At 41.6% G+C, this 11170-nt stretch overlaps 1 protein-coding gene across 5 annotated transcripts in view; it reads left to right on the forward strand.

Annotated features, from left to right (window-relative positions):
• The window catches only part of ZFAND6 (zinc finger, AN1-type domain 6), a 35753-nt gene extending 29212 nt beyond the window's left edge, over positions 1 to 6541 (forward strand). For 4 of the 5 annotated variants that reach the window (XM_009703409.1, XM_009703410.1, XM_009703411.1 and 1 more), the window contains 2 exons: positions 4844 to 4957; positions 5565 to 6541. In XM_009703409.1, coding sequence (XP_009701711.1) covers positions 4844 to 4957; positions 5565 to 5713 — 263 coding nt within the window. In that variant the 3' untranslated portion in view covers positions 5714 to 6541. The remainder of the gene's footprint in view (positions 1 to 4843; positions 4958 to 5564) is intronic. The other variant, XM_009703413.1, reaches the window with a different exon arrangement.
• Positions 6542 to 11170: the final 4629 nt, after the last annotated feature.

Here is an 11170-nt window from a genome sequence, read left to right on the forward strand (position 1 = left end):
AGGACTTATTACACTACAGTAACAGTGAATGAAAGATTGGGTGACTGTTAAGCTTTCTTAGATTACTATTATTGCTTTTTTTAAAGCAGACATGTAAATGGGACTTGAGCTGTGTGCACACAGCCTGTGCTGTTTTCAGACAAGCTAAAACTGCAAAGGGAGAAAAATCCCGAAGAGCAGTTCAGATTTGTTTGTCTTCATTGGATTTACTCGTTGCGAAAGAAATAGAGGAAAATTATAGAATGTTAATGAATGTACATTTTGCATTTAGTGATTGTATGATAGTGCTGGTAGGTATAGAACACTGCAGAAAGCCCAGATGCTAGATAGGGGCTAATAGAATTTTTTTTTTACTTTAATGTTCTTGAATGTCATGAACATACCATTAAAGGTGATTTAAAATGAAACTCATTAAGGTACAATCCAGCTTTTCTAGCAGCTGTCTTCTGTGCTGAGCATCTCTCCAGCTCATTTTAGATTGCCTCATGGGCTGTTGTACCTTTTGCTCAACATTACGGCCCTGTTAGGATTAGCTAGTCAGGATTCCTTATTTGTTAGCCAGGGGATTAATGAGGCTGCCTCCCAGCAAGCTTGCAAGCGGATAAAGAGGTGCTTCACTTCTCTAGGATTAATGACTTTAAAACCATCCAGGTTAGGATTCATGCTTTGTATTTCAGGGAGGTTTTTAAAGGTAAATGAAACTTGTCGTGAAAGGCAGGAGCACTTCACCATGTACTTCATGAAGATCTTAAAACTCGAGAACATAGGGCTAAAAGTATAAATTGTATTAATGGGTGGGCTCTCGAGGCTGAAAACTTGAGAACCAAAACAGCCACTTTGATTTTCAAACTCATTGTGCATCGGAGAGGTCTGTATGTTAGCATTACAAAATGCAATCAGTCTTGTAATATGATGTGGTTACTATTTTGAAAAATCAAAATACAAACTAAGATTTGAATAACTGGCTAAAAGATACACGGCTGTTCTTCTGAATGAAGTCACCTGGTTTTGTGCTCATCTAGGTTTTTAGTGAGGTAAAACAGTTTAATTCAGTCATTGCTGACGCTGACTAAGTTTAAATAACTTGATATGAAAACGATTAAGTTGCTACAGAATTTTACGTGGCGATAACCTGGACCTAAGGTGAATGCTGTTCAACCAATGGCATCAGCTTCAGTGGACCTTATCAGGGCCAGGTCGGTATACAGTACTGGAAAGGAATTGATGGATACTTCAGATTTTTGTGACAGTGCCAGGGACTGGGAGTTAGACTATGATTATGACACAAGTGTAGAAAATAATGTAGGATATCCTGGTTTACTGGATGAATGATCCAGGGAGCGAGGAAACATTGATGAGAAAGATGTAAAACTAGATTCTGTGGGTAAGTGTGCTCTTATTTAATTTGCCTCTTCCTAACACACAAACAGTGTAATATAGGCTGATTACTTCAGCTTAGTGTTAAAATGTAAGGAAGTAGTGATCTGCTGCTTAGGATTAACTTCACACTTCATTCCTCTGGAGGAGTGGGGATTCTTCTTCCTAGGTCTGATCCGATGCACTTGAGAGGTGAATATAGCTGTTCACACATGAGGAACCTTTTTCTTTGAGAAGCTTTGCCTAGTGATGCAGGGGTGACAGATGTAAAATATCCAGAGTAGGAGAGAGGAGAGAACAGATGAGGCATCAGGAGCCTTTCAGCAAATGCACGGAGTTCTGTGTTGTGCCTGCAGGGATGCAAGGACTGGAGTGCTCTCTGTCTTGCTGGTGCTGTTCTCACGGTCAGATGGAGTACGCTGAAGTTCAAGCAGGGTTGGCACAAGCAAAGCAGTAGCAGAAGCTTTCTGTCTTTAGGAGGAAATCCAGGCTCTGCTTGTTTTGATCAGCTAAGAACATGCACTGTAAAACAGGGAACTCCTAGTGGCCAGCCCAAGTTGTCAGCTCCAGAAAAATGAGTGTATGTTCAAGCTTTGTTCCTTTTTGGTTAGTTGGCAGCTTGTGTACTGGTGCTGCTAGTGGTTTTGTTCTCCTGCTAAAGGCAGAGCTGGGGCTGGGGGAAGGGAGGGAAATCAGTTCAAGCAAAGCAGGCAGCAGCATCCTGGAATCCAGACAAAGTACAGCAGCTGGGAGTGGCTGCAACATGTTTCCTGCGAGCTGCGAACTGGGTGGTATTGCATTTTACCTGGCTTTTTTCTGTTGCGTTCATCACAGCTAGCTTATACACAGAACACTAAGCACTGGCACTTTGTCATCTAAAGGTGGCTTAGTGGTTGGGGTATTCATGATTATCATAGAGGATTTTGAGTCAAACCTCAGGCTTCCATGCAAAAGCAAATTGAGATCTAAAATTTCTGGTTACTACAGTAGATACAAAGTGACTCGTGGCAGCAGTAGAAGAATCTTCCCACTCAGTTGTACTGTGAGCAGCAGCCCTTAAATATTTTTAAACCTTTTTAATGTGAGAGCCATATGCACAAAGAAAATGTAAGTATGTATGTATTGGAGAGCCTTGTTATGCAGGGAACAGTGCCAGTTTTTCCTAAGTTTGGCTAATAGTTACAGAGGCTCTTTAGTAAAACTTGGTAAGTCTTTAGTAAGTCTTACCACTTCTGATACTTATCTCACATTTTTTATTCCTTACTGCTTTTGACTCTTATCTTGCAAACCTTTGGGTATTATCTGTCCACTCAGAAATGTGCCCTTTAACAGCCATTTAAAGCCATTGAACCTTTTTTGCAAGCTATCAACTCTTATAAATTTCAGGACAAAGAAAAGCTGTGCTTGTAACATGGATGGTGATTTCCAAAGGGTTGTCATGGTTTAACCCCAGCTGGCAACTACGCCTCACTCAGCCACTTGCTCACTCCCCTCCAGTGGGATGGGAGGGGAGAGAATCGGAAGGGTAAAAGTGAGAAAACTCCTGAGTTGAGATAGTTTAATAGGTAGAGCAAAAGCCATGCGTGCAAGCAAAGCAAAACAAGGACTTTGTTCACCACTTCCCGTGGGCAGGTGGGTGTGCAGCGATCTCCAGGACAGCAGGGCTCCATCACACATAACAGTTACTGGGGAAGACAAACGCCATCACTCCGAATGTCCCCACTTCCTCCTACTTCCGCCAGCCTTATATGCTGAGCATGACGTCATATGGTATGGAATACCCCTTTGGTCAGTTGGGGTCCAGCTGTCCTGGCTGTGCCCCCTCCCAGCTTCTTGTGCACCCCCAGCCTACTCACTGGTGGGGTGGGGTGAGAAGCAGAAAAGGCGTTGACTCTATGTAAACACTGCTCAGCAGTAACGAAAACATCTCTGTATTATCAACACTGTTTTCAGCACAAATCCAAAACATAGCCCCATACTAGCTGCTGTGAAGAAAATTTAACTCTATCACAACCAAAACCAGCACAAGGATTTGATAAACTATGTATAACTGTCTTGGCTAGGTTAACCTCTGGAATATACTGTCCACTCAGGCAAAGTCAGCTGGTGGTCAGGTATTTTGCTACCCATTGATGTTGCTTGGTACAGACTACAGTGTTTTCATATATTGCAAAAATGGAAAGTGCCCTTTCCTTTCCAAAAAAAAAAATCATCGGAGTATCAGCACAGGAAAAAACCCCACCAGAATTGTTATGCAGAATAGCAGTCAGCTGGCGTAGAACTAGCACAGAACTGCATCTGATGGTCTTTGCCTAACAAGAGTCCAGCTGCACAGACATGTCTTCAGCTTTCCCCCTGACAAATGTCTGGGCCTGCTGTTGTATTGCCTTCTTTACAGCATTGTTTCTAGCTCTGCTTTCGTTGACGTTCCTCCTAGCTGGAGCTTGTGTTCATTCTTTGCATCTTTGCTGCAAATACTCCTAGCTTCTATGTACCTTATTCACTGGAGACTTGTCCTGCTGTGAGCTAGTAACGGCAGAGAGGTAGGCAGAGATTGGCTCTTAGCCCTTATTGAAATGAAGTTGGGTTTTTTGGTTTCTATTTCTGTTTTGTAATGTAAGGAATGTGCAAATACTTGAGGAAAACCAGCCAATTTCTATTTTTACCTGGGTCAGGCAACTACTACCATTACTTGTTTGTATTCTCCCACACAACCTGTAACCTCTCTCTTTCAGATGTGAGATAATATTGAAGTAGGTTGAAAGTTGTCCTAGCAAAAGTGTCTTTAAAATAAAGTGTTTACCTACTTCCTTCTGGTTTTCAGGATAGTGTACTTCCTCACAGTATGTCTGTGTATACTGAGCTAATGGTATCTCACCCCAGGTAGTGACTAGCCCCTGTGTAGGCTTTTTCCAGGTGTGCAAGAGCAGCAGCGTCACAGTGGTAGAGGTTGTTCTGAAACGCTGCATTTTGTGTGGCCTCAGTACTGCAGCCTTCAGCAAAAATAATGTTGGTTCAGTATTTGAAAGGGAGTGTTTTACTCAACTGATGCTAATAAATACAATGCTTCTTACAAGCAGATTTTCAGAACTGGACTAGTAACACTGGTGGGGAAACACTTGGGTGTTGGACTCTCTTCGCAAATCTGACAGCACTGAATCTTACTCTTAAACCTAATTTTTAATTATTCTCTTCCTTTATGGTATTTTTTGTATTGTGGACTTTGTATGAGCATTCAGTGAATTCTCTCCTTAAACTATGTTGAAGGTCTAGGAGGAGAGTGTTCCAGTACCACTACTGAGAATGGAGAGTCCATTACGCTTCAGACATGGAAGCTGCAGTAACATGGTTAACCTCAGAACCTAAATTTGCAACATGGGCTTTAGATTATTGTATGACTTAAACAGAGGAAGGGGAAGAGACGGATGTTTTTTTCCGTTGTTCTTACTAACTTTTTTAATGTTAGCTTCAGTGTCAGAGAATGCAGAGCCTACACCTGATGAACAAGACAAGTCTCTTGACAAACCAAAACAGAAAAAGAATCGTTGTTTCATGTGCAGGAAGAAGGTTGGACTTACTGGTAAGAAATACTGATTTTATTTTTCTTAGACTTGTTTAAGCTTTGGACCTTTGAAAGGTTCTCTTAAGGGGGAAATGGGGCATGGTCATCTCAGTGTTGTTGATTTGAAATAAAACTTGGCCAAAGGTGCTTTCAGCTGGCACTTAACTAGATTTAGTCATTCATATATAATTTTATTTTTCAACTTCTTGTCTTTAAGTGAAGTTCATAATTCCAAAGACTCCCTTTTGGAAGCCTGCTTAGCTAAGGAATTGGATGGTGGTTTAATGCCATTCACTAACCAGTTTTGTAGTGGTTCAGTGAAAGGGCCTAAGAAAACTTGAGTTTTGTGGGGTGAAGATTCATAAAGAAAAATAGCATGAGGTCTCTAGGAATATGTTTTGTGCTAGTGTATCCTGTGATAGGAAGGAATGACAAAGTCAAATCTTACTGTAGTTGCTTTAAAATGTATTATTTGTGATTCTTACGCTTTCTGCAGCGGAGGCCATTTGCCTAATTGACACTGGTGACTGAAATTTATTGCTAGTGAGTGAACACATTCAGGATTTAAAACAAACCAGTGTAATTAAGAATGTTGAAATGTCTAAGCTAGTATTTCTGTCCACAGGGTTTGAATGTCGGTGTGGAAACGTTTACTGTGGTATGCACCGTTATTCAGATGTACACAGTTGCTCTTACAATTACAAAGCTGATGCTGCTGAGAAAATCAGAAAAGAGAATCCTGTAGTTGTTGGGGAAAAGATCCAGAAGATCTGAACTGCTGCTTCTGCTGGAATACAAAAATCCTCTGACCATCTGCAGATTAAATTGACTTGAGCTTTTTTCCTTAGTCATCAGGAACGTAGAGCAGTGTATCTTGCCTAGACCTTTTAATCATGCATGTCATCAGATGAATAGATTTTTTGGTTTTTTTTTGTTTTGAAAATGACTCTGAACATTTATTTTCATTGCAGTTTTCTGTGGCTGAAGACTTAAGTAAACTTTACAAGTATTATCCTTTAAGATCATTTTAATTTTAGTTGAGTGCAGAGGGCTTTTATAACAACTGTGGAGAAAATATTGGAGGGCTGTGCTTTTCCAGGATAAAACATGCATGCGTTAACTTTGCAGTTTATTTTCTTGTTGTATATAGCTTTTCTCTGCAGCACAATTTCCTTTTTTTGATAATGCCTTGTATGGCACAACTAGTTATCAGTAACTGAATGTATTTTAATCATTATGGCTGCTTCTGTTTTTTTTTCATTAACGAGAGGTTATACATGTTCGCATATTAGCTTGTTTGCACCCTCTACCTATTTATGTATGAATCATTTGTAATGAGAGTGTGTGCTGAGATTGTCTGTGTGGGTTTGTTTTGTTCTTTTTTTTTTAATTGGGTTTTATTTTTGTGTGTGTGGGGGGAAGGCTGTATGCACTTCATTGACTGCAGGTTTCATTGGGATTACATCCATCAGTCTGTCTGTACACAAATATGAAGAATGATCTGAAGTACCTGTGCTGTATTTATGTTTATCCACGTCTTAACTTTGATTAAATAAAATTTAAAAAAATTGGAGCCCCTGTGGCTGTCACTGGCATATGTAATTTGGATTTCTCTTTCTTTATTTTCATGGGGACCTTCCATTGGTGGTCTTTACTTGGCCTTTACTTACAGTGTATTTGTTCACAGAGACCGTGTCTATCCCAATGCCAGCTAACTTCTGATTAGGGTTTTTTTTTTTCTTTTTTGCCTATAACTGTCAGAGAGTACAGTTTCCAGCAGCTTTCTACCTAGTGCATTGATGCGTTCTGCCCAGGGGGTTCTCAGTGCTTCCTGTGCAGTGTGTCGCTCATCTGCAGGAGTTGGGGTCATTTGTGACAATGAACTTAAGCTGGGGGTGGACCTGCGGGTAAAACAGATGTGGCCAGTGACTACATTGTGGATCCATGCATGTGATTCTGGTTCTAGGAAATACAGCTGTGGGGTTTGTGATCCACAGCCTGACAGACAGCACTGCACAGGCTTCCTTGAAGTCAGGTCAGAGAATGGTTCTTGCGACACTTTCTCCAGTGAGATGTCCTTCATTCTGAGGCTTGAAATCTGTAGACTTCAGTGTTGAACACTGCCACAACCACCCTTCGCATGCTCCTTAACAGATCTACAGGCTTGTAAGTGATCCCCAATTGAGGGTAGGAGGAATTGTTCTTTTATTGTATCATGAGGGTGCTCAGTAAGTTTGTTTCTTGAAGACTCTTGTCTTGTCAGATCAGTCTGTGCCTCAACCATTCAACCACCCTGGTCACCTATAACTTTAAGGTTGAGTGGTTTATCTGGTGCCATGGTAACTTCAGCCAGTGCTGCTTATTGCCAAACTTAACAGTACACTAAAGTAGAACTAATTCCTCTCCAGATGGTACTGATCTGCAGTTGAAATTTCACTTGGTGGCTTGCTGCTGCTTTCAAGCATTTGTGAAATAAATGAGATTGCGTGGCTTTATTTAAAACATTAAATTTTTAATCAAAGCTGGCTGCATCCTTTAAAATTCAGAATGCTCTTTAAAAGCTATGGCTGGCAATGAGTAGATAAAGCACTACATTTAGCATATAAACACGATGCAGCAAAAGGAGCTTTCTCTATCGGATAGCTATGGGAAGTAATCTGCAAGACCCAATAATAAATGAAGTATCTTGTGCTTGCAAAAATGGCTTAGCCACAATCTATGAAGCACTTGGGTTTTATAGTAAAGGAGGGAATAAATAACTCTCCGGCAAGTTTCAGTAATGGTCTGCCTTTTTATGGGTCAAAGATCCTGTATTTCTTCAGAGCATTTGCTAAGCTTCCTCTTACACAGCACACAGCATGGAAGAGCAGCAGCGTCTTCTCTTTTGTGGGTGTTTCTCAGTTTGCTTTCCTCTTTGCTGTGACTTCTTCCCTATTCTCTAATCCTTCTCTTCTCGATTTGACTCCTTCCCTATTTCTGATCTCTCTCTTTTCCTAAGAGTGTCCTTTTCTCTTCCCCTACATGCCCTCCCAGTACTGCCTTTCATCTGCCAGTGAGACTTCTGGGCCACGCAGAGAGGAGGCCCTGTAGATTTCGCAATGGGGGTAAAACCAATTCATATTTTTATTTTTTGCTGAGAGATTGAAAGAAGAAAAGGTACAAGAAAAGCGACTGCCTTTGGAATACACATGCTCCCTTCACCTCCAGCCCTTATGAAGCAACAACTCTTCTGGCCCTCAGTTATACGGTAGGAGAGGTAACTGTGCCGAGAGGAAATGCCTTCAGTGCCTTGGTGGTACTGACAGTGAGACAGAGCAGCATCGGGCAATTCTGCTTCCACACCTATCACTCTCAGCAATCTAATAAACCTCCTTTGGCCTGGCTTGTGCAGATTTCTCAGAGTTAAGAATATTGAAAGAGTATATGGTCCTGATACGTAAGCTTGCATTTAGACTGGAAATCCACCTTTCCCTGACACTTAAGAAGTGTGTGTGATTGTTTGCTTTGGCGTTGGCTCTGTGTTATCATGGTGATTAATCTGCTTCTCAATCTGGGTAACTAGTGAAGCTTTGTATTTTGTGTCATCAGCTTGCTGTTAGCAGATGAACATTTTAATTAATACCAGCACATTCACAGCACTACAAAACACTTGAGTAAATCTGTCTTCTCAAGATGCACAGTGTGTATTTGAAACATGCATTCAAGATGTTTTGGTTCGTTTTTGGATTAAGCGAGTTCTACCCAAGTCCTGTAACCTTGGCAGGAAACATCTTCACTTCCAACAGTCAGTGGAATGGCATTGTTCCTGTAAAATTCCTGTACCTAAGGTAACTTTACAGAAGTTTGTGCTAGGCATTGTATTACTTAAGATCCCCTTTCAACCAGGACCACGTGAGCTTGCATCTCCACTAGTGAAGAGCTGTCACAGATGGGCTGTCATCAGTGCTGTTATGTCATCTTACACTGAATATCTGGCTGTACAGCTTGCTGCATTTCTTCTAATGAGTCTTGTCTGCCAAAAAAAAAAAAGAAAAAGTTGAGCAGGAAACCAGTTCTTTGGCTTGGCAGTCACAAGCATCTGACCCTTTTTATTGAAAAGGTGTGGTCTTTGCTATTTAGTTCTAATTTCAAGGGTATTCCCTTACTGGTTTCTACTTTTTCTTGAATATGGGTGAATTTTCTCCTGCAAGTAGGATAAAGCTGAAGCTGGGAGCAGAAAGACCACCCTCGCTGCTCTTTATGGTTGGTTGCACATATATCTCTGTTTTTAAGCTGCTGGAACTATCTGGAGAAAATGGAAGGGCTTGAGTGCAGCATTACAAAACTAAAAAGCAGACCGCGTGCAGTTTCAGGTGCGAGATGTGCAACTTCACAGGGGATGCTGAGCTCCTGGTGGAAGAGCTGCTTGGTGTGGGCATAATCATTTCACCATCGCTCTGGCATGTAAGTGACCCTCAGAAGGTAAATGAATGGAGTTACCTTTGGTTGTAGAGCTGTCTGCTGGGATCTCCCACCCGCAGAGATGTACCTGTTAAGAGAAGGCCTGTTTCACGTCAGGGTTTATTGGGAAGAGCCAGTGTCTTCACCGGTCCCTGCCTTGCCAGAAACAGTTAACAGCTGCTGATTCATGCAAACTCTGGCACTAATTAACTGCTGCCAGAGGGAGCAGAGGGGTGGGATGGAGACGGATCAGGGATTGGTTTGGGGCTGAGGACAAAGGGTGGGATTTGGGGCTTCTGTGCTCTGGGTTGCAATATCTGGAGAGGATCTTCCTCGTAGGAAGGTGTGTAGCAGCCCGGGAGGTGGTGGCTCTCATCCATAAGCAGGGACTGTTTGGTGTTCAGCATGTCTTTCATCCAGGTAGACAAGGACTCGGATTTTCCTCTCCAAAATCTCCCCTATGGGGTTTTCTCCACTACGGAGGAGGTGAGTAGCAGCAAACTTTGTCCTTGGGGTGTTGCAGTTGTTCTGAGGTTATGAATAAGCAGAACTTCCCAGCCTGAGACACTTCTGTGGAGTTCCTGACTTGACAGCAAAACTGCAGCTGCCGCACTGTCTTTTTTCTTAATATGGTTATTTTGATGACAGCTTCTTTAAAATTGCACAAAAGAAATGAAGTGTTGATACTTACGAGAAGTACTTTGGCTATTACATACAGTAGTTTTTGTGTGGTTTTGACTGGTTTTGTGAAATCATTAAATCTGCATTTGATCCTTTCACTTTTTTAAGTAGAGGCATGGCACAGTTCACGCTGACTTTTTTTTTAAACTCAATCCCTCATTTTCTTTGCAACTGAGTGTAATCACATTGTCACCCTTAAGAAGCCACATTAAATACTCATTTTAATCTACTGTTAATTCTGTAGTGCCCAGTCCCTCTTGCACAACATGAACTGACATAAGGGAAAAGTGAAGTCTGAACTGAAAACGCTGTATTTACAAGCGAGTGGTGTCTTCTGGTCTGTTAAGAGCCTGCTCTTGGCGAGTTTGTTTGGTGGCTGCAAAAGCATTAAACCAGGGCACAAAACGTGTGTTTCATCTCTGTCTTTGCAGCTGACCCATTGGGTTTTATTTGGCTTACATTTATGCAATGATGCCTTAAACGTGCGTTACATTTAAAGCTGTACCCAGAGGTTACAGATTGAGCCAGGTTTGGGCCTTGTATTTTAGGATCACGTAAGAAAACACAGTTCAGCCTTTCCTCCAAGGAGGTAGCTCCCAATTCCCGTTTTCATGCGAACGGAGCCCAGCTAGGCTGAACCTCACACCTCCAAGTGCCTGACGGGATGGAGCCCCAGAGTTGTGTACTCCTGGAGAAAGAAAGGGAAACGAGCCAAGAGCCGCATCTCGGAAGGAAAAAGTGGAGGATTTATTTATCATTGCTCACGGAGACTTCATGATTATCTCCTAGTTTCTGCTGTCTCGGCTTATCCATGCAGGTTTAAAAAAAAAAAAAAAAAGAATTTAAACCAGAAGAGTGTGTTTTCTGATGTGGTATTTTCCAAAGATAAAACCAAGATGGTTCGTTTAATCTCCTCCTAGATGTGTGTGTTGTTATCTAGCAAATTTGGATTATTTTTCTGCCTTCTCCAGGAACTGTTCTGTGAAGAAAACATCTTCACTCAAATCCTATGAAAAGACAGGCAAGGACTTAGGGAAATTATTTAGGAAAATAATGTTCTAAAAGTAGCCCAATGTGTTCATGGTTTCAAGCTAAAGTAGATGTCATTCC

Source organism: Cariama cristata, unplaced genomic scaffold, assembly GCF_000690535.1.
Source record: "Cariama cristata isolate BGI_N322 unplaced genomic scaffold, ASM69053v1 scaffold11577, whole genome shotgun sequence".
NCBI classification, from domain to species: domain Eukaryota; kingdom Metazoa; phylum Chordata; class Aves; order Cariamiformes; family Cariamidae; genus Cariama; species Cariama cristata.